Here is a 24660-nt window from a genome sequence, read left to right on the forward strand (position 1 = left end):
ATAATAATAATAATAATAATAATAATAATAATAATAATAATAATAATAATGAGGAAAAATCCATGGGGAACTCATGGCAGGTGGCACAGAGAATCCCTGTAAGCATCAGAAAACCATGTTTGCTGGACATGCTTTATTTTTCTGTGCTATGTGGACAGAAAAGTGAAAACGGTTCTTTTTATAAAGTCTGCAGGACATTTTATTTGCAGAAAAAAAGCCTTTGCTTGAATTGCTGACAGTCCATCAGGAGATGGGTGGACTAGATGGCTGTGTCAATTGTCTGATTTGATGTAAAGCAACTTCATGTTGTTGTTGTATTAATTCTGGGTTTACAGTTGGTAGGGTTATCAGTTACTTCTCTCAAATAGCAATTTATGACTATCTGAAGAAGCTAGTTGCCAGCTTCCCTGTTCCTGTAGGTGGTGTAGCCCTATTATTGTGTCTGAATTAAACCAATGAAATTGATTCCACTAACAAAAGAAGTTCTAAGTCTTAACCACTTGATTTGTTGACCTTCTCACACCCCTCCTGTGCAACAGTCTGAAGTTGGTGTTTTGTGGGATATTATAAACTGTAGACTTGGAAGTTATGCTTGGAAATGATGCTCTCTTGTGCTCACCAGGTTCCTACTTTACTTTTCTTAGGTTTCCGGCCCAAAAGTTTCTTGTTATCTAGATGTTCAATTAAGGGGGTTCATCTTTTTTAGCTGCCTTTATGGTCTATCTTTCTATCCTGAAGGCTGTTCTAAGGATATCATTATAGGCTGATGAGTGATGTTTTATGCTGTTTTTTTCCTTGCTTGGTCTTTATGCTGTTAGTTTTATGATTTTACTAAATCATTTTATTTTATAAGTCAATTTGAGCAAGACTGGGGAGATGGCATGTACTTTTTCCAAATAAATAAATAAATGGGGTAGTATGTTTTCATTTTCAGGTATCTTCTTTAATTCAGAGCTTTCATTCAGTTTCTCACAACTGCTGTCATCTACCACATCTTCTTGGATGTAGAAGTTTTTGTTTCTACCTTCCGGTTCCCCCCCCCCCCCCCGTCCTAAATTTTGAGCCCTGATCTTTCAATAAGTGCCTACAGTTTCCCCATCATATTTGTGATGTCTGATACTTTTCCACACTTTATTTTTACTTGTGGGTAATGAAAGCAGCACTTCACTCATGATAGCATATCCCTTCCCAGTGTATTTTTGTTTTGTTCCCTCAAGTTGCTTCTGACTCACGGTGATCCCATGAATTAATAACCTCCAAAACTTCCTAACAGCTTTGCTGAAGTCTTGCAACCAAAGTCCAAGCCTTCCTTTATTGAGTCATCCCTAATACTTCCCAGTAATTCACTTACAGCCGGGGTGTGTGTGTGTGTGTGTGTGTGTGTGTGTGTGTGTGCACTGTTTAAGAATATGAATCCTTCCGTGATAACTGTAAATAAGCAGCAGAGACAGTCTTTCATATTGCCCAGTTTCCATCATTGTTTGGATTACAGTCTGTAGTACAAGCTAGCAGTGCACCAAGATCAAAAGGTTTCAAGTATGTGCAAGGCAGCACAGGTGTCCATTTATGCTCTGCAAGATCAAATAGGTACTTCACAAATGAAACTATTTGGCTTGAGTTCAACTAAAGGAGATTGCCTTGGTGACTTTCTTTATAGCAAATCCAGCTACACTCCCACCAAGTAACAACAAAGAGACATTTGACAAGTCAAGTGACTCTGAAGTAGTTTGTTTTTTTTTTAAACTAGGCAGTACTTCAAATTGTTTTTATTTAATGGAAAGAGAACAGTTTTCCATCTCTAGCAGTACAATTGTATACATGTTAAGCCATGTATTTTTCACATCACCTTTTATCCTTAAGGAGCAGCAGTGGTGTAGTGGTTAAGAGCAGGTGCACTCTAATCTGGAGGAACCGGGTTTGATTCTCTGTTCTGCCGCTTGAGCTGTGGAGGCTTATCTGGGGAATTCAGATTAGCTTGTGCATTCCAACACATGCCAGCTGAGTAACCTTGGGCTAATCACAGTTCTTCTGAGTTCTCTCAGCCCCACCCACCTCACAGGGTGTTTGTTGTGAGGAGGGAAGGAAAAGGAGATTGTCAGCCCCCTTGAGTCTCCTTAAAGGAGAGATAGGGGGGATGTAAATCCAAACTCTTCTTAACTGCAGATGCTGGTGATTAGACCTGGACTTTCTGAATGCAGCAAACTACAGCCCCTCCACTGTAAATATCTTGAGTCTACTTACAGGGTTAGAAATTCCCCAGCTTCCTCCATTTTGCAAAGAGGAAGGGCATCTGGTGAGGAAATCCCATACCAGATATCTAGCTTTCCTTCAAGTCCTTCAGGAATTTGCTCTAACAGTCCAGTCAGTTTAATCTTTTTAAAAAGAATTTTGCCTCTTGGTTCATCACTTATGATTTCCAGGACAGTATTGAGATTGCTCAAGGGTATTTTCCAGAATGTCTTTTTCTGCAACTTCACTCTTCTTCAGAAGCTAAAACAGTAGAACAGTGATCAAGACCAGAGGGAAATTGATCATACTTCAAGCACTGTGTACTCTTCTCATGTGGAAAAAAAAGGGGGAGGGAGATTTTAAGTCAATTTATTTTTGTTCTCAACTATTGACTCATTAGAAAATGGTAACTGTGGCCATATCCTTGTATTAGATTAAAATGCCTACTGCTCTACTTTTCAATCTTCTGTGGAACTGAGCACTTCAGTACTTATTATCTCAAGAAGCCTTGCTTTGGACTGTGCTGTCAATAAGTGTAATGCTGATGATACCATTATGACAGGCTTCTATTGGAATTAAAAGGAAGATGACTGGGGCAAGTGAGCTGGCATGACCCACTTCCTGTACTATATAAGTTTATAAATGGCCAGGGGTTGCTTGTAATGTCTTCTTCTTTGAGCCTCTGCATACTCATTGCATAAAGTACTGTCATGCTGTCATTGCCTATCAGAGATAAGAAATGTAGATATGATGCAATGACTTCTTCCTGCTTTTTTCCCTTCAAGGATATCCAGTGAGCATTCTCCAAAACTTCAGATCCGGAGTCACAGTTACTTGAGGGCAGTGAGTGAAGTGTCAATCAATAGGAGTTTGGATAGCCTTGACCCTGCAACTCTGCTTACTTCCCCCAAATTCCGTTCCAGGAATGAGAGTTACATGAGGGCTATGAGCACTATTAGTCAGGTGAGTGGCATGATGCACAGCTAAGAAAACAAGGTCAATGTTAGTCTCCAGCCTGTTCTGATGAGCACAGAGGTCTGATAAGCATAAGCACTTAATTACTTCCAGATGAAAGCAAAGAAAAAAACATAATACTCTACATAATATTTTGAAATGTTTGCCTACATTTAAAAATAACCATGTTCCAAACACTTTATTACACTGTACTGTGATTAAGAAACCTAGAGTGTAAGTGCCAGCATGGTTCTTGATTACTGTCGATTCAAGTACCAGAGGACAAGTTTACAGTGCAATCCTAAAGAGAGTTACTCCAGTCTAAACCCATTCATTTTAATGGGCTTAGGCTGCAATCATTTTGCATAGGATTGTGCAGTTAGCTCCAAATATAGCTCCAAGAACTCTTTGGACCTGAGTGAATGGTTGCCCTTTACATCTGTGAGGAAAAGGAAAACATAAGAACATAAGAAAAGCCATGCTGGATCAGACCAAGGCCCATCAAGTCCAGCAGTCTGTTCACACACACTGGCCAACCAGGTGCTTCTACAAAGTCCACAAACAAGATGACTGCTGCAGCATTATCCTGCCAGTGTTCCATAGCACCTAATATACTAAGCACACTCCTCCGATCCTGGAGAGAATAGGTAGGAATTCCTCCTGGAGTCCATTTTAACTAGTAGATATGGATAGCCTTGTCATCCATGAACATATCCACTCCCCTCTTAAAACCTTCCAGGTTGGTGGCCATCACAACATCCTGGGACAGGGAGTTCCACAATAGAACTATGTGTTGTGAAGAAATACTTCCTTTTGTCTGGTTTGAATCTCTCACCTTTCAGCTTCAGCAGATGACCCTGTGTTCTGTTATTATGAGAGAGAAGAAAAACCAGTGCAGTAAAGGCTGAAGTTGCCTCCTACCAAAATATGAGGGAACCAGCACTTTCTGACAGCAGTCTCAAAGGGAGATTATATACACTGTGCCCTGCTAGAGGTATTTGCACTACACAAGCTCTGTGCTCCTCCACATGCACAGACATTTTCTTTGTGGTGGACATTTGAAAGCAAACAAAAAAGGTCACATGAATTAATTTCCATATCTGTCTATTTCTGTATGTCTAAGGCAAAGCATTGATTGGTTTTATTTGTAACATTTATATACTTTTGTACTATCCAGAGAAATCCCAAAATGGGTAAAATTGTGTTCAGTGACTTTACATTCCACAGCACAACATTGCAGAAAAGAAGGAGCTGTGGTAGAATTCCTGGCACTTGCCTGTTTTTCAGTTTTTATGGATAAATCTTCTAATATTTTTGTTTATAGTGATAAGTTGTTAGTCATATTGTTAATCCTCAACCTCTTGAAAGACAGTAATATTATTTCTCTCACTTTGAGGGAACAGAGAGACTCTGAAAGGCAGGTTCATACACTTTAAAAGTCAAAAGGAGAAATATATAAATCCAAACGTATTTTTAAAAGATTCTCAGACACTTTATCTGGGGAGGATGATGCATGGTTTCTGAATACTTGAAACTGTCAGTACTAAATGTATTCATTCCTACTGCACCAATACACCCACTGCTGAAGTGGAATGCAGAAGCTTGAATGTCAGATGGCACAAAATATATTGGAGAGAGACTTTTATTTAAGGAACCTGAGCGACAAAATGGTGGGGGGGGGGGAGAGCATGACTTCCTCAGAGACCATACAGGCTAATACTTTCATACTAACCTAAGACCCACTTGTGAGTCTGTAGGACCTTCAGGAAATGCTTGTGAAATTTCAGTCTTGCTTTTGCAGACTGTATGACACACTGGGCTGTTATATGGTTGACTTCCATTTTGTCTTTGAATAGAACTGGTGTCACCTTTACACCCACTGCTGATCTGACTTTGGAAGCAAGTAGGCCTGATAGTGGCAGCCTCCATAACCCTGTATAGTACTATAGAACCAGAGAAGGATTATGGGACTCTGCATTAAATATTGAGGAACATACCTTGCATTTAAAAAAAATCAGCTTGAACAGTCAAGGGCCTTACTATCCAGTCAAGGGCTTCTTCATATGATTCATATTCTTCATATGATTCATAGCCATTGATTCATATTGAATTGCTGTATTCTGATCAAAACTGGATGGCTTTCTATATAGTAATATAACTATTATTGTACACATGCCACTTTCACATTTTGTATTTTCATAATCCATAAAATACTGAAAACTTGAATTTTCTTAGCATGTGTGCTTTGCCTTTGGTATTTGGATTGAGCCTTTTAGTGCATGCATTATTGCAGATGTTTCTAGCACTTTGTACTTCTTTTTCATTGTTTGTTTAATAAACGCCTGTCTCTTTGTGTCATGTGTGAAGTCTCTAATCTACTCAATGTTGTGGCATCACTGGTTAGCACCTTACAACCTATCCAAAAGGTCCAGAAGCTCACTAGTGGATCCTAGCTGAATATTCAGTACCATTTCCATCTAAACTAAGCACTATGGAAAAATCATAATTGTCACTAAAATAACAACAGCATGTGTCTTTCCTTCCTGAGCTTGCATCATGACATTCTGTAGTTCCTCACCCTTGTCTCATACCAAAGTATGGAATGTCATAACTTCACTATATGAGTAAATTCTAATAAACAATATTGAGGTGGAAGGTGGAAATAGACATGAAAAGTCCATTTCAGCATCAACCACCTAAGAACAAGTTTCATCCTCTTCTCAGTGTTCAAATAACTGACAGAGGTGTGGCAGAAGAAGGTGTGTGCAATCGGTTAAAGATCTCGATATACCCACATTAAAACTAACACTGATATTGCCACATAATAATAAAAGATTTACAATGGATTTTAAAACTAAGGTGCTTCATAATAGTTTGAATTTGCTGATTCTACCAAGATAATTTCTACACTTGGCATAAGCAGATCATGTTTAGAGACTAAGGGAAAAATTCTATTTGGAAGTAAATCCCATTCTGTTCAGGAAAAGGTTCTTAAGAACGTAACCTAAGAAATGTAAAACTGTTAAGATGGATATCTATTGGTGCTTGAGAATACAATTGCATTTCAAAAAGTGCATAGTCCTACACCAAGAGGAGGTATTCTTGGTACCTGTTTGGTGATTCTTTATCATGGGAATTTAAGGTTTTGTTACTTCTTTTCTTCTTTGGTTGTAGATAGTAATACAAGCTGGACTGTTGTACTGGATTTAATTAACCTGCATGTTGTTTGCCTGCAGGTGAGCGAGATGGAAGTAAATGGTCAGTTCGAATCAGTCTGTGAGTCAGTGTTCAGTGAACTAGAGTCTCAGGCAGTAGAAGCCCTGGATCTGCCAATGCCGGGCTGCTTCCGCATGAGGAGCCACAGCTACGTGCGAGCAATTGAAAAGGGCTGTTCCCAAGATGATGAATGTTTGTCACTGAGGTCCTCATCCCCCCCACGCACAACCACCACTGTGAGGACCATCCAAAGCAGCACTGGTAAGCTACAAAATAAGAACTTAGACCCAGGATGAAGAAAGGGATGGTTTCATGGTTATTCAAAGGGTGGTCTGTATATTCTGAAACTGTAGCCATACATTCATTCATTTGGGCTGCCATCTCCACATACCCATTCAAGCACCAACTATGGAAATAAAGGGGAGACTGTGTGTGTGTGATTGTGTGTTGAAATAAGAATAGGCCAGTCTGAGCTTCAAAGGTAGGGAGGTGCCAACAAAGTCTGAGGCCTTTCTGTTTTGCAATTAGGCTTAAGCAAAAACCAAAAAAAAATGGTAAAAATCAGATTTGGGTTATTTGGGCTTTAAAATTATTGGTAAAGCAAAAAAAACCCAAATACCTTTATAGGAACACCACCACCCCCAAAAACCCCTGAAAAATTCAACCCCACTTGAGCCTATGGTTCAATTGGTTCTAATTGTAATGGGAGATGGGGGAACCTTTGGGGACTTACAGAATTAGACACACTGAACCAAACTTCACCAAACCTGGGTGCTATTATCAGGAGAGTCTCCCAAAGCCACCCTGCAAGTTTGATGACTTTACCTTGAAAATTTGCCACCCCTACAACATCCCCAAAATTTCCCCATAGGCTACAATGGAGCTCGTTAGTTCAAATTGGAAAGTCTATGTGGAAACAGACCCTTTAAAATTTAAATGATCAAAATCTGATAACCTGAATCCCTTTTCAGATTATTGGGGGGGGGGGGGGTACTATTCGGCTCAGATTTTTTTGCCAGGCTCTTGTATTTGGCCCTTTTAAAAAACCCAAAAAGCACAATGGGGCTTTTTGGGTTGTTGTTGTTGTTGTTGTTTTGCTGATTTGACTTTACTGAATCAACAAGCTTATTTGCAGTAGAAACAAGATTAATGGGGAAACTGTGGAGGGATAAAACTGTAAGTGTGAAGAAAGTTATGACGCATAAATATTGCAAATATTTCACTGAGTTAACATGTATGGTTCTATTAAACATTTCCTAGATACATATTGATCTTTGGCAGTTTCCTAGAGGCTATCATTGGCATAACTCAGTATATATCAAGAAGAATTCCAGACTACTGCTTTATACTTTTGACATGCCAACATGGTGCAGGTTTTCAAAATACCCACAACTAGAATTCATTCTGGAATGTCTTATAATGGTGCTATATATATTAATGTGTATTAACTGTCTATCTTAATAAAGTTAGGTTTGAGCTTTCGATCCTGATGTAGATATGAAAAGAAGACTGCCTTCTGGGTGGAAGGGGGAAAGAATAATAGAGTACAAGTTAGCTTTTATTCTGTTCTGTTCTCAGCATTGCTGGCATGCTTTTTATATGTAGAAAATTTTCAACACAGAGTGTTCCTGACAAAAGGCCCTGCTTTTCTAAATCAGTGAAGTCATTGGAAACAATGTTAGTTCATGACAAATAAAGCCACTATTTTCCCCAGATCAGCAGGATATAGACTTATGGAACTTCAGAATAACTTTTGTGTTCAGACTTTGTCTTTCTCCTTTGAACTCACATGCAAATGTAGAATTTATATGAAGTGTACACATGCAGTAATAACTGAATTGATAATAAAGTACATGCAGAGGTGGGATCCAACCAGTTCTCTCCACTTCTGTAGAAGTGGTTACTAATTTTTTCTGAGTGCCGAGAAGGGGTTACTAAAGCAATCTCCCTGCCCAATAGGGACTGGAGGTACGTGTGTGCGGCGGCGCCACTGTTTGAATCCCACCACCATCGGAACCTGTTATTAAAATTTTTGGATCCCACCACTGAGTACATGGTATCATTTGTGTTCATAACTAGAAATGTTGCAAGCATTTTATAGGTGGACTCATTGGGGACGGGAAATCCCTTCCCTGAATCTTCCTCCACCTGCCTCCATCCATCACAGCCTCTACTTTTCCTTCTTTTCTCCTCCTGGCTCTCTTTTCTACCCCTTGCAGACCCTGTGAGCTTTCCTCCACTACCTCTCCATTCTCAACTCCTATTCCCTGTCTCACCTCCAAAGGGGATTAAAAGAAACACCACATTTATTTCAACAACCCTTAAAACCCATGTAATAGTTGTTAATTTAGGTTTATGGTATATATCAGGATAGTCAGTTGTTCTCTTGATTAACAGTGACACTGGTTTCTGGCTTTCCTTTCTGGGTAATAATTCAAGTTTAAATTATATTTTGAAATTATATGAATCTATATGATAGTTAAAATTATATGAGACCATATAATAGTTAAAATTTGTAATTGTGTTATTTTTGAGGGTCTGTGTGTTTTAAATATTTTATTTTTCCTCTTAATGTGTCTAAAATCCAGTCTCCAACATTATTTGGAAGTTTCAAGGTTCACAAGTCTACCCCTGACATCTTGACTGTACTTTTGAATTGCTTATTTAATATTGTCTGGGGTTGCCTAAGCAACAGATTGTGATGGCTGTGCTCTCATGAAAGAGTCTCATACGATGCTGACAGTTTTAAACTGTCATATGTTTCATTTCATCCTCCCTTTTAAAGGTTTGATTTTTTTCTGGAAAACCTGGGTTTTCTAAAATCTATTTGAACCTAGGGTGGCCCTATTTGTGGAGGTTTTGATCTGTGTGGTAGAGAAATTCATGACTATTAATTGTACAACAAGCAAGGAGCTTGCAAAAAGTTGCAGGAATATCTTGTTTTTCAGTCCCCCACAACATCCGGCTGGGCCCAGTTGTGTGTGCTCAACTGTGTGTTGCTGTGCAGGCTGGATTCAATTTTGTGGATAGTGAGTCTTAGTCCTTGCCACAGGGCTGGGTCTCAGCATTTCCTCTGCCATTAGGGAACATTACAGGAAAGGAGCTAGGACCACTCTTCACCATTCTATTGGGGAAATTTTCAGAGATTTGGATGTACAGCCTGGAGAAGGCAGATTTTGGCAAGGGGAGGGATTTCAGAAGAGTATAATGCCATAGTGTCTGCCTACCAAAGCATCCTTTTTCTCCAGGGAAACTGATATTTCTAATCTGGAAATCAGTTGTAATTCATGAGATCTCCAAGCCCCTGGAGGTTGGCACACCTAGGGGGGCATAGGACCTTTGCAGATCTGTTCTATTGTTGTGGTTGCCTAGCAATCTCTAAAATGTTAGTTCAGTTTTAATTCCTCAAAAAATTAGATTCCAGATTTTTATGCGAACCTGGGACTTCCCTAAATTTGGTAAAAAATATCCTCCTATCTATTTTTAGGTCCATTTTGTGGTTTAATCAACCATATCCTATATAGTTTGGTTTTGAATACAGTGATAATAACCTTCATTCAGACATATATCATATATGACCAGGCAAACCCCTGGCAGTGCTTCTTGTTTCTGTCCATACTCACCAGAGCAGTGGTCGGGAGGGCAGTGGGAGTGAATGGGGAGAGAAGATGCTTGATGCAATGACATCAATTCCAGTTGAAGGTCCATAAATGACACCATTGAGTTGAGCAAAACTCTAGGAATTTACCAAATTTCTATGGCCTTTACCATAGAGAGTTAATAAATTCTTAGAACAAGACTTGACATGTCCTCCAAGTCTTTACCAGGAAGTGACATTGCAGCATCAAGAAATGTATTTTTCTCATGCTCATCCAATGAAGTTGTCAGGCATGCATCTGGCAAAACTGCCACCATCCCTCATTGTTTCCAATGGGAGCTAATAGAAGATGGGGGCTGCACCTTTGAGGGTCCATAACTTTGGACACCCTGAACCAAACTTCACCAAACCTGGGTGGTATCATCAGGAGAGTCTCCTAAAGATACCCTGAAAGTTTGGTGCTTCCATCTTAACAATTGCACCCCTGACAGCAGGCACCCCCCAAATTTCCCCAGATTCTTCTTTTAAATCCACCCCCTTCAGCATGGATTTAAAGGGAGAATCTGAGATTCCCAGTTTAAACATTAAAAGTGATGCTGTTTCAGGGTGGAGGAAAATCCACCCCAAAATAGCATCACGTTTAATGTTGTTTTAACTGGGGACCCCAGATTCTCCCTTTAAGGTAGATTTAAAAGGAGAATCTGGGTTCCTTAGTTTAAATACCATTAAAAATGATGGTGTTTGGGGGTGATTCCAGCATCACAGTGGCTGCTCATGGGGGGGAGGGCACAAATTTTGCATCAGATTTTGCACAGGGCTCCATTTTCCCTAGCCATGCCTCTGCCTGGAGGAGAGGACAGAAGGGACTGCCGGCTGCCGGCTGGGAGCCCAGCCAGTGGGCTGGTGGGCGGGCGGGGCAGGGGAGTCTGCTGTCCCCAGCCTCAGAGAGCTGCTTTTATAATCACTTAGGGTGGGGGCGGGGCTTGGGGAGGCATGGCCATACCCCCAGGGGCGGGTGGGGTGTGTGGCACCCCTGAACCCACCCCATAAAAATCTATACCTACATCACTGCTCAAGTGGCAGGTATAGTTGTTTCTCAGGCTGGGTTAATCATTTACTTTGGTGATGTGGTGGCTACTAAAACAGAAATTCATGGTGATTGGAGAGCATCCTATCACAGTTCTAATCACACAATTTGGCTGAATTGTTTCTTCCCACACCAGTGCCCCAGAAGAAGGTGAAGTGCTGATGTAGGAAGAAACTACGCAATTGAACTATGAGCCTGGTGTTTCTAGACATAACTGCTGTTATGTGACGCCCAACTGTGCAGAAGCATTTTTCCAGCACCCACCACATTACCAAGGCAACATAACAATTCATCTTCTGTAGAATTGCCACTGGATGTCTGCTTGGCTTCACTCTTGTAGGCCAGTTTCTTTAGAAGTAAGGAAAAGGAGGTTGGATGTTTGTGTATATTCCTGAATTGCTGTGTATAAGTTCACAATGAAAGGAAATTATTTGAGAACATTTATTAATAAGGATCAGAGTTAGGACTCATGCAGTGGATTCCACCCACACTATAACAACAAGAACACTCTGGGAACAAAGAGCTGAGAAAATGTGAAGGAAGATTAGGAGGGGGGATGAAATGCCATGTGCAAAGTAACACACTGGAAGTATCAATCATAGGGTTGTTTGAAGATGAAACTTGTTCCCTTAAGTGTGCTGATAGGCTGATAGATTAAGCATGTAGTGTTCTGGAGGTCTTGTTCTTCCCCATCTTCATCCATAGCAAATACAAAAGAAGGCAGAATAGAAGGATTAGTGGAAGAGTGAGCGAAGTTACAGTTCCAATCATTGCCTTGAAAAATTCAAGATATTAGTCTAGTCTTCAGTAAATGACTGGCAGCTTAGTCCTGCCCTAAATGTAGAAAGAGGTTACATACTGTGAACTATGTGAAAGGTTGTGACATCTCTACTTACAGTTAGCAAGTTCTATTATTAGTTTCTAATTAATGCCTTGCAGTAATTATCAGTGTAAAGCCATTTTTCGTAAAAAATATTCTATTAAAATGTGTACTGTGTCAGTATCTTTAGGCTACAAAGAACCTATAAAGAATCCATATTTTTATATTCACAAAGAGATGTTTATGGTGTCAGTTGGATTGTAATCATCATCCTAAATAGTTGTGTTCTATCAATATCAAGCAGTTGAAGAGTCCAGGCTTGTTTAAAGAAAAATCTAATTGGAAATTAAAAATCATAAGCTGTTCTCCTAGTAAGAATGGGGGCAGTCGCTAAAAATGGCCAAATCATGTAAAACTTTAAAGATAATCTTATAATATTGAACTGTGCTCAAAGGGAACAGGAAGCCAATGAAGTTTTTCAAAAATTACTTTAATACTCTCAGCTTCCTAATCGTAGTTAGCAGTGTAGCGGCTATATTCTGAACCAGCCATGATTGATTCCAGTGCTGTCTCCTGTGGCTTCTTGCTGGCTTCTTCTAGCTAGAAGTGTCAAAGGCACACCGTGTCAGATCAGAAAGGTTAACAGTTACAAACATAATTGCTTTTTTATCAGTTGGAAAATAAAGTTGCATTATGTATGGACAAACTCAGGCATCATGTTTTACCCTTGCTGACTTTATTACCTCTCCCTTTGTACTTCTTAGTTTGTCTCTTTTAGCATTGGCAACTATGCTGTAATATTTATAATTACATGAAAAATTCCCCCTTCCAAATCAGCATGTGAAGTTATTTGCCAGTGGTATATCTATGGGCTGCTGAATGTTCAACGATTACATTTCTGCTGGTGGAATTATTGGATATAGGAATGTTGACACACACACAACCCCACCCCCACGTTGGCATCTTTAGGGTCTGTCTGGAACTGCTTTCAGACTACCGAGGCACATCTATGAATTCCAGTGGTGTTATGATCTACATTGCTTCCACATAATATATACAGCATCAGTAAAATGCTAGTAATTAATTTGTAACAAACTCAGGTTTGGTTTGAAATCTTCATAGACTTTCTCTTGTCAGCTGGATTGATTAGTTGTCTTGAGTGAGTTGCTCAGAGGAATTGGGTGGTATAATCTTTTCTCTAAGCCCTAAGCATTCAATAAACAGAGTTTGGAATGAAGTTCAGTGCTCACAAGACACTGAACTAGAATACTCGTTTTCTTGCTTTGTTCTGTGTCCGTATTTTCTTACATATAACAAAATCAGTTTATAAAAATGCCTCTTACAATCGCTGGGAATTATGTAAAAACCATATAGAATCAAACTTTGCTCAGAATTTTGCTTGACAAAATCAGACATTAGGTATTTATCATACAAAATGAAATATACTACTGAGCACTGTAATGTGCTTTAGAAAGCTACATATAGGGCAGTATAACCTCCAGATAAATTATTATTTCTGAAAACCTTTCTCAAGCTCAAACCTATAAATTATAAAAATAAAGAAGCATTTAAGAAAACAGACCCCTTTCTTCTCAAATTAAAATAAATAAATAGTATCACAGGTAACTTACTCTTATTAGCTCATTATGTCTTATTAGCTTATTAGGTCCTTAGTGGAGAGCAGTGAAGCTCTACCATCTTCATGTGGAATATTAGTATATAAACAGTCATCAAGCATGCCTTATGTGAGATTTCTATACCTTAAATTTTGGAAATAAAATCCATGGAGTCTCTAAAATATGGACATGTTTCTAAAATAAATGGTTATAAATGGTAGTAAATTGTTCAAAATAGACCCAATTCCTGATACTGTGGGCCCTCCAGGAGGAGGGGAAAGTCCTTTATGCAACACTAGACCACTATGATTCTTCAGTTGCCATGAAAAGGACATTGAACAGGATGGTTGCTAAGTACATGTTTGAATTGGGAACTGGATATCCTAAAGGACTCAATCAAACCTTGGACTTTTCAGCGTTCTTGTAACTAGTTCAGATGGCATCAGTTACATGATCTGGCTTGTTAAATGAGATGAGAGCTTCATTGCTGTCCATTGAAGACCTAAATGGAACTTGAGGGAGTGCAGCTAAACCGTGATGTCGGTTTGGATATATTACCTCTATTGGGTTCTTACTCTGTGTATTGTTGGTACTAATTTGTATGCTGATTTTGTAGGAGAATATTTGGATTGTAGCCCAAAAGAGCATCAGGGGTAAAATAGTTCAGATTGCTCCTTTCTATGAGAGCTACACTGTAAATCTCTCTGCTTTCACTTTTATATCATTCATGGCATTTTCATGCACATGTACTATAAGACTTGTGTTTGTTATTATAGATATATAATCTAATGAAGCTCTAGGAATAATTTAAAGTTTTAAATACCAATTCTTTAATTCCCAGGGAGCTAAAAATAGTAAGTTACCTGTGACACTATGTACCCTATATACTTGCATATAAGTTGAATTTTTCAGCACATTTTTGTGCTGAAAAAGCCCCCCTCGACTTATACGCGAGTCAGCTGTATTTTAAAAAAATATTTTATGGTTTTTACTTTGTTGGCCGCCAGGGGGCGGATTTTTTAGGCTAGCAACACCAAAATTTCAGAGATTTTTCAAGAGACTCTCCTGATGATATCACCCAAGTTTGTTAAAGTTCAGTTCAGGGGGTCCAAAGTTATGAACCCCCAAAGGGGGTGCCCCATCCCCCATTGTTTCCAATAGGAGCTAATAGTAGATGGGGCTACATTTTGAAGGTCCATAACTTTGGACCCCTTGAACCAGACTTCACCAAACTTGAGTGGTATCATCAAGATAATCACTTTCTGATATCAGCCAGGTTTGGTGATGTTTGGTTCAGGAGGTCCAAAGTTATGGATCCCCAAAGTGGGTTCTCCCACCCCTCATTGTTTCCAATGGAAGCTAATAGTAGATGGGGCTACCCTTTTGAGGGTCCATAACTTTTGACCCCCTGAACCAAACTTCACTAAACCTGGGTGGTATCATCAGGGGGGTACTAAAGATACTCTGAAATGTTGGTACTGCTAACATAAACATTCCTTCCCTGACCAAAAATCCAGTTTTGAAGGATTTTAACTGTTGTGTTATCGCTTGGTTGCTTATTGAGCTAAGATTTTTGTACTTTTAAAGTTATTGTTGAGACCATATTGTTTTTGTTGACCCTCCTTTCCACTTACAGAACTGGTTTACTGTTTTTCATTGAAATAAATATTCAAAAACATTTAACCTACTGATGCTTCTATTAATGTAATTTTATTTGTATCTATTTTTATTTTTGAAATTTACCAGTAGCTGCTGCATTTCCCACCCTCGACTTACATGTGAGTCAATACGTTTCCCCAGTTTTTTGTGGTAAAATTAGGTGCCTCGACTTATATGCGGGTCGACTTATACATGAGTATATACAGTATTTTTCCTTTGAGAAGAATGGGATCTGTTCTCCTAAATGCTTCTTCATTTTTATCATTTAATTTGGGCTTGAGAATGGTTTTCCAAAATAATAATTTATAACCTGTAAGACAGAACAAAAATATTTTTGTAATTATATATTAGAAGATATATAAGGACTAATAGGTTCTAATAGACCTTTACATACTTGGTGCAAAGTGAGATTGAGTTTCCCTTTAGGTGCACCTTCCCAGGACTGATATGGTTGTTCAGTGTCACACCCAGAAAGTACTCATCTCATAATGGAATGAAACCAACATGGCTACAGCATTCAGTATTTCTGCCACCTGTGTTGGGATCTTTTGATTTTTTTGTGTGAGAGTTCCCCAGCATTTAAGTTTATGTCTAACAACTTCACCAAAATAAATACATGTAATAGGAAAAAAGTTCATACATGAGGGATCATTGAGTTTTTCTTATTTTTTCAGGGTATTAATAGTTGCCTACTCAGTGACTAAGAAATATCATGTTAAAGTAGCTTGATTGTCTATATCATCTTGCCAAATAGTAGTAAGGAGAATTTTACCACACAGGTGCAGATAGAATTGTTGTCTATATCCATCCACAACTGAATCAAAATAATGCTAGAAAAGTTTTGTATTTGTCTAATGGCACTATGGATGTGGCTGTCTGTGCCTGGATAAAGCTCCAAATTTACATGTATTTACTTTCAAAATGGACAAGACTGTATCACAAATCTCTGGAAGTGAGAAATTTTCACCTCCATCTATCATGATTTGGTGCTGTGGAATCTAAAATAGAATGACCTTTCCAAGGTTACCTCCTCATTAGTAAGAAAGAACACAACTTCAAATTTAGTTTGAAGCAACTGTATAATGAACCCAGAGAGCAGATCTTATCTTGGCTTACGTGAAAAGACAGAAGGAGCTCAAGCATGCAAACCCTTTTGACAAACAATTTTTCAGCTGCTTCTGAATCTGTCTTTAATTTTTAGCCTTACTTTGCGTAAAAGCTTTAATGAACTATTTTATGCCCAGTCTTTCCTTGACTGTTCCACGTGCTTGCTATACTCTTTCATGGCCTAGGTGTGAATGTTGAATGTAACTGACAATCATATGTCAGATCCAAGAATCTGATCTCATCCAAAAACAGCATTATTCATACTGTGAGATATGCCTCTTTAAAGTAGTATTAGTCATTGTCAGTCCTACCAGTGGTTGCTTTGATTGGTTCACAAAACCCTTGCATCTGTTTGCCCTTATTGAAGGTCAGTGAAGACAGTTCTGTGGTTTTCAGGAAGCTCTTTGCTGAGGTCTTTCCCCAAACACTTGAAAGTACCCAAAGGCCTTGGTTCTCCTTTTCCCACAATGGCCAGACAATTTCCATATCCATCCAGCAACTCCCCTTGCTCCAAAAAAGCTTAAAGTGCCTTCATATCTGGATTTCATGGAGTAGTACAGATACATTCCCCATATTTCTGAAATATTCTGATCTGATAATGGAATGCCTGGGATATAGACACAATTTTTCATAATCTTTGTCCCAAGGTCTTCACATGTGCCAGTTTTCATAACTTCAGAGTCAAGTTCACGTATATGTATAAATGAACCATTGCATGTCAAACATTGATGGATTCCAAACAGCATAATAATAACAGATTACATCCGTTGTTTTTTAATCTGGGTCTATTTTATTCCATTTTTGTCCATCTCATGGGTGCCTGTTTTCTGTGAAGGAAACAATTTGTTTTCTTTCTGCCCCTTTGCACAAACCCCCCTATATTTTTTTTTACAATGCAAACACATAAGTGCAAACATCCCATTTTTTCTCTGACTGGCTGTTCCATCGCCATAATTCCCCTTCTGCCTGCTCCCACCCTCTGCTAGGAGAATATATGATTGGTGGAGAACCTCTCCTACAACAACTCTGGAAGCCTGAGTGGGACTTTCTCCTCCCATTTCTACAGTGTAGAAAACAAGTTTGGGGCTTTGAAACCATGACACATGCACACATGAAGCATAACCCCCCCCCCTTTAACATTGTGATGTACAAAATAATAAAGTCTGTCCAAAAAGGGAGCAATGCAACATGTCCCATCCATATCCAAGGGTGTGCACTGCCCAGCTATGTGCTCTGACCACCCCCCCCCCCAAAAGGAAATGTTGTGAATCCATTGCTGTTCACATTTTGGTGAAATGGTGCTCAAAGTCACTGCCAAGGGGAGAAAACATGCTTGGGGGACTTTTTTGAAATGGTACGCTATCACACTGGTCTGCAGATCAGCAGAAACAAAACTGGCATGACATAAGGCGGGAGAATGGGCAACAGGATGGGAAAAATAAAATGGTTGGGTGTCTGTGCCATTCCCTCAGTAGCGGGTTCAACCCAAGATTTGTCCAAAACATCATAATTTTGGCTTTTTTGTGTGAAATATAACAGGTCAATCCTGCTTTGGGGAAGGGATCCATACAAAGTTCTTCCCTTTGTCAACCCATTATATTTCTACCATGTGAAATCCACCATTATTTCAAATATATTGTTTTTCAATGGTCACTTTATGGATTCATGAAAACCATTCACGAGACACATTTGTGTGGCACTACTTAATCTCATCTCTCATAAAACCTTTATTTCAGGAATAAATTTCCTTCCTGTGGATATAATTCTTACAACCAAGTTGCTTTTCCATTTCATCCTTCAAGAAAGACTTTTTAAATTGATTTTGTTGACCTTTATGTTTCCTGTTCTAAAACAGAACACTGTGTTCAAGAAAAAGTGTTTCATTGATTCTACATAATGGCATTTCATTTTCAGTTACTATTACAGGCTTTTGTTGTTGTTCTTTTGAAATTATTGCTACACACATAAAAGACTTCCCTCCCATTTGAGCTCTATGCAGTGCCTCAACATGTTATAAAATCGGCTAAGAACCACTAAGTTCATGAATTCTGAGGCCAACTGAGCATTGTATGTACTGTGAGATAGGAAGGTAGCAATCACCTCATAAAGACAATCATTTCCTAAAGACATAACAGTAGACACAACCTATTCTGCTTTTCTGCAGAACAGAAAGCCTTTACACCATTTTTGTTTTTAATGGTTCAAGACCAGTGTCCACAGTGATAGTAGAATTAAAGTTTTATTAATAGTTTAGGAGTGGATGTCACAGGGGAGAAATAAACAAACTTTGGCTTCAAGATATTCATAACTTGTTCCTAGGTCAAACCAGTGAAATGTGTTCTGCCTCTGAAGTTTTCTCAGAAACTGCACCAGGACAAAAATATTGTCCATGATCTAAAATATCAGATAGTTTATCTTCTGTATCTTAGTATTGTGTTTTCAAGCACAATCTTAGGCCTGTTCCACACCTAATTCTGGTGCAACCCCTGAGGCCATTCGCAAGCTGTCCTGTGAATGGTACAGGTGCCCCAGTGGCCCACGGGGCTGCTTTCTCATGGGGTCTGCCACTTCAGGTCCCCTCTTATCTTCTCCCTGCTGCCATCGCTCTGTAGAGGCCAGGGGACATAAAATCCTTGTGTGTGAGAGAGAATCCCGGTCAATAAAAGGCGTGGCTGTCATTGCAGTGGGAAAAAACATGGAGGGAAAGAGGGTTGGAGGACGGCAATAATCTTGCACATGCAAGGGTTTTAGACAGAGGGGGTGGAAGACAGCAATTCTCTCTCACACGCAAGGATTTTAGATGGGGGGCTAATGGCGCTGACTTTCAGCACCTGTTTTGTGTTCACTAAAACTAAAACAGTGAAAGTGAGTGGGGGAACGGGGGGAGATTCAGCTAATCAGAATGCGCTAAACGGAGGTTGTCCATGCATGCATGGAAGACATTGCGGAAGAGCTCACAGTGCAAATGGAAAAGTACCGGGCTTGTGAAGAAACAGCTGTAACATAACATGCCGGCCCTGCCTCAAATCCTGGGAAAAACCTGAGAGCCATGGGGAGTCAGAAACACGGCAAAAAGTGCTATGGCAGGTAAGCTCCCAGATCTACCATGGGGCATTTTGACCATAAAAAATCAGCCCAAGGTCACCAACTGCGACCTCTGTTCAGATGCCCTGTACAACTGAGACAAGGTGGAGGGCAACTAAGGGGAAGAGTTGTTCCATCACATTTATGAAACAGCCTCCCCCCAAGATGCCATTCCTTTTCCCGCATACGTTCATCTTCATTAGCAGCTCCTTCAGTGGACCTTCAGTGTTTCCTTTCAGAATGGATATTGAGGTCTTGGTTGCAACATCTGTTTCCTTAGATCCTCGTCCTAAAACACAACAGACAAGACCTGGAGAGAACTGCTTATAGATTGGCTTTTTGGTTACATACATTAATGTTTTTGTGTTGTTTGTTTTGGTGCAACCCATTGGTTTAGTTGATTTTATTGATGTTGTTTGTATTGCTGTTGTGTAGACTGCTGATTTATCTTGTGCTTCTCTTGCCTGGATAGCCCAATCTTGTCAGATCTTGGAAGCTAAACAGAGTCAGTCCTGGTTAGTACTCGGATTGGAATCCACTAAGAGCTTGCTACACAGAGATCATCAGTGGCAAACTACCTCTGAACATCTCTTGCCTTTAAAAACCCTATGGGATAACCATAATTCAGTTGTGACTTGATAACAAAAACAATTGTTTACAATAGATTGTTTTTATTGGATTTTTTAATGTTGTTGATGGGAGCCATGGAATTTTTGGAAGAAGCTGGAGATATATAAATATGTGACCTTCTTCTTTGTTTTCTATTGTCTTTGACCCATCTTTTTGCAAATAGTGTGTGCCATGCACAGCTTATATTCTTATTGTGAAGATTTGCAACCACCAAAGACATTCTTAATAACGTGTTCTACAAACACATTACTTATGTATATTCAGTAATTTCCCTGCGTCTTAGACTGATCTCCCACCCAGACAAACTCCCACCCAGACAATCTAACCTATCCAAGTTTATCTCTCTCTCACTGAAGTATCTTTGCTCTCTCTTTTGCTTGTTTTTCACTCCTTTTTCAATCCTGAGTCTGTATCAGGGACCTTGTTCTACTAGCCCAGTTCTGCATGGGCTGCTGGTTTGCTTTTATTTGAGCCTTGCTTATTCCCCTCTATATCTAGGAAGATGTATAGTAATGATCATAGCAGAGGATGGGCCATTCCAGACAGTTCTAGCTGCATATCACTGACTCCTGCATCTTTTCCATCTAATACGCCAATCTATCCAGGAGAAAAGATGAGTGTGCAGAGCATTCAGGCACTCATGGCTGCAGAATATTTCCTGTCACCTTAAAATTGGTGGCTATTGTGCACTGGCTAAAGAACACTCCTCCATTCCAGAGAGGACACTGGGTAAGTATGCATTATGCAGAAAGGGAACTCAGGTTGCCAGCAATCCTCAAATTCACCACCCACAAATGAAGGCAAGAGAAAGCATAGCCACCAGACATGCGGCTCCATTTGTTGCCACTGATAGTTTCTTATGACTCATTTTCCTTCCAGAGTAAGAGCCAGGGCATATGGCAACAGAACAAACAGTAACCAGAAGCTGAGTTTTACATTGGACTGGTGAGTATTGTTTCAAGGATGGTATTAACTGCCCCAAAAGGTGACCCCCCTCCAGAGTATAAATATAGAAAGGATACCAGTGGGACAAGTGGGAAGCTAAATGGAGTGGAGACAGCACCATTTTTCAGCTACTTAACAATCACTAATAAAAGCTGCACATGAACCACGTGCAGTTGCTGCCCATTTTCATTTCCACTCACTTGTCTCTTGTCTCTCCACAGGCAGCCATTCACATACACAGAAGCAAGGGTGCTACCTACTACCAGGACCATGGAAATTATAAGTGAGGTCTACAAAAGCCCCAGATGCCCAGCAGTTCAGAAGTCAGCTGTTGCTCTGTGAAGCTGTCATCTTTTTTGCTCTACCAGAGGTTTTGTGTTTTAACAGAGAATATGACAGATAGTATGCCAGAGTTGCAGTAGCAGCCCATATACAGGTGCAGTAATGGAAAGATAGGCTCCTGTTGTTTCTTTGTCAGAAGGGCTTCAACTAGTATCCCTTCAAAGCAACAAGCACAAAAAGTGCCATAGATATGCTGGGATTAGGTGCTTCTGTGATGCATAGCAGTTATAGCTCCACTGCTGATGCTGTTCAATAAAAACTGCAATCCTTATACCCGTGTGTGTGTTTTTCATAATTATTGTTACATGGCAAACTTCTCCCTTGTATTGTTCACCTCAACTGACTTCATGATGCACATTCAAAAGGGGAACCAGTGAGGTCTCCATGACCACACCTCAACATTACTGAAAACCTCCCTTCCTTTCTTCTATGGTTGTCCTAGGAAGACTCAAGGGTGGGGCCCCAGCAGCTCAGGGTTCTTCTGACTCTACTTCCCGCCTCTTTCCCTTCCTCCAGTTGCTATTGATATGATAATAAATAATCAGAGCGGGACTGATAATAACTGTAAATGAGGGTAGATAACAAGGCAATCGAGGAAAATTATCAGCATCACCCTAATGAAACTGATGGAAGTGTGGCTGGATCAGGTGAAGGAATTCTCAAATGGCAGACAGTTTCCAGAACCAACGCTGGAAATCATCTGCCTGTCCAGTCACTGGCATATGAACTTTTTTTTTTTTTTGAATAATTACTATATAGTTTATTACCAAAATAAAGTTTTCAAGTAAAATTTTTCATTTTGCATGTTTATTCAAAACTCATGGTTGTAAATAAAGCAGCATATGAACTTATAACGTCACTATCTCTGATTAGTTATCACATTGGCGGATTCTGCATGGGCTAAAAACAGTGGCGTGAAAACAGTGTAAAAGGGTTTAAAATGATGTAAAAGGGTTTTCACACCTCTGTTTTTAGCCCATGCGGAATCCACCATTGTTTTGCCACAGATACATGAATGGCTCTATATAACCCCAGCGACTAAACTAAGGCAGTTTTCACATGGACCAAAAACAGTGGTGTGAAAACGTATGAAAACTGTGTAAACCCTCTTATACTGTTTTAAACCCTTTTACACCGTTTTCACACTGCTGTTTTTGGCCCATGCGAAATCCACCTTAGGGTCTCTTATATGTATGTTAACCCTATGCATAGAGCTGTAGAATTAAATATAGTGCTTAGGATGCTTGCCTGTGTGGCTTGGAGCACTAGACACCCTGCAAGAATCAGAGAGAGAAGGCTTGGTCTCTGGAAGTTCCCATCATATGGTCTTTTCTGTCTGCTCATGTGACTCTGTGGATAAAGTGTTTCTCCATAATGGGAGAATGCTAAGCCTTTAACACCACAGTGGCCCTTTCCACAGAAACCTTTTGAAATGTTTTGAGGCAGGAAATAAAGTGCTTCGTCTGTGGAGTTCTGCATTGTTTCCCCCCCACCCCCCTTACATTCCGAAAATGTTTTATTTCTAGCCTGGAACCATTTTATCTGAAAACCCTTTTACAACAATGTTTTTCATGTGAAATGTTTTCAAAATGTCTTCCCTTGCAGTGCAGACATATTTTAAATGCATTTTCCATACCTCTGTGCCATCACTAAATTCTCCTCTCAGCGCCATTTTATCATGTCCCTGAGCTCACTCTGTTCCCCTTCATCTCTTTATTTTCATCAGTTCTGTGTTTTTTAAAAAAAAGATTAAATCTTTGAAGTGTAAATTATATACAGCAACACAGAATCCATACAACGAGTCTTCAAAGCATTCATTCTACAAATAGAGATTCTACAAAAAGAGAGAAAAAACTCACAGCGGCCATGAAACATTTTGAGGGGGTGAGTGCGAACAAGTGGGGGGGTTAATGTATTGTTGAAGGCTTTCACAGTTGGATTCAACTGGTTGTGGTGGGTTTTCCGGGCTGTGTGGCCTTGGTCTGGTAGATCTTGTTCCTAACGTTTCGCCTGCATCTACGGCTGACATCTCCAGTCTGAACACAGTGTGTAACAGACTTCCCTCTATGATTCACCTCTGCAGATGCAGGTGAAACATTAGGAACAAGGTCTACCAGACCACGGCCGCACAGCCTGGAAAACCCACAACAACCAAAAGGGGGTAATCAAAACAGCTTTGCGAATGTACTTCAAATGGTTTTGTGCAGAAAAAGCCATCAATAATTTCCATTACTGGTGACAACATTACCCTCAAAACTGTGCTGTGATCTCATTTGTTATTTCCTCTGGATCGGCATTCCCTTCTGCATTGTTCCTTTTCATTAAGCAATCAAACAGATCAAAATTTTGTGAATTTGATGCTGCAAGTTCAGTTCTTCTTTATCCATGTCACTTCTTTCCCTCCCCCTTGTAAAAGAGAATATTATCATTACACAGAAGCAGCATGAATGTATTGGGTGCAGTGTTATTAGCACTGTCCCATTGGAATCATTAGGATTTAATCCCTTCTCATGAGAATTATCTGAATTTGACAAGATAGCCTTTTAACCATCGGACCATGGCCCTAATAGCGGAGATACTATAATCTGTTCATAGAAGCATCCTTGGGCCTTGTGTGCATACTGAACCTACCGACATTGTCCTGACATCCCTGCTGTTGACAGACACTTCTATGCATACCTAATGCATGGGGCTTAGGTAAGCAACGTGATTGGTGGGGGATTATTGTAATACTGTTGACCACACTGCTGGGAACAAATAGGATTATAGCTATATTATACCAATATATTAGTCCTGGCATAGCAGTCTCCAAGCATAGTAGGAGTATCCCTGTAGAATTAACAAAGAACAGAATCTGAGGGGGGAAAAACCTTTTTGAACATTTTAATAAGTGGATTTAATACAATCATAGCTCCCTCAGTGCTTCTCCACACCAGAGCAAGGCAACATCTGAAGCTACTGCTACTTCATCATATCAGTAGTTCCCATTTCAGACTTAGCACATCACATATTTATTTGCCTGATGTAGTACATATTGCCGGATTTTAAAATCTCTTCTATATGTATTTATGCAAAAGTCTGTAGAACTAATTGCTCTGATGAAGCTGTTGCAGACTACTGAGTACATGTATTATTAAGCAGTTCTCTGAGCAAACATTTTCACTCAACTTTATTGTGCTATAAAAAAACAACCCAGAGGAAACCCAACGAAAGCAATCTTCACTCTAAATCTCAGAAATGATAAGTGTATCCCACGCTTCTGCCTTGATATTGCAAAGCACTGCAATTTAGTACACACAGTGTAGTACACCAGTATCAATTGAGGAAAGGTTTTTTTCCAGTTACCAGCAATAAAAAGATGTAATAGGTGGCA

At 39.7% G+C, this 24660-nt stretch overlaps 1 protein-coding gene and 1 long non-coding RNA gene across 11 annotated transcripts in view; both read left to right on the forward strand.

Annotated features, from left to right (window-relative positions):
• DLGAP1 (DLG associated protein 1) overlaps positions 1–24660 on the forward strand; it is a 388995-nt gene that overhangs the window by 280466 nt on the left and 83869 nt on the right. For all 10 annotated transcript variants that reach the window (XM_048508637.1, XM_048508636.1, XM_048508638.1 and 7 more), the window contains 2 exons: positions 3015–3192; positions 6420–6660. In XM_048508637.1, coding sequence (XP_048364594.1) covers positions 3015–3192; positions 6420–6660 — 419 coding nt within the window. The remainder of the gene's footprint in view (positions 1–3014; positions 3193–6419; positions 6661–24660) is intronic.
• Positions 19542–21557, forward strand: LOC125439528. The gene is made up of 2 exons (XR_007245537.1): positions 19542–20945; positions 21167–21557. It is a non-coding gene; the product is annotated as an uncharacterized LOC125439528 (long non-coding RNA).

Source organism: Sphaerodactylus townsendi, linkage group LG09 (assembly GCF_021028975.2).
Source record: "Sphaerodactylus townsendi isolate TG3544 linkage group LG09, MPM_Stown_v2.3, whole genome shotgun sequence".
Classification (NCBI taxonomy): domain Eukaryota; kingdom Metazoa; phylum Chordata; class Lepidosauria; order Squamata; family Sphaerodactylidae; genus Sphaerodactylus; species Sphaerodactylus townsendi.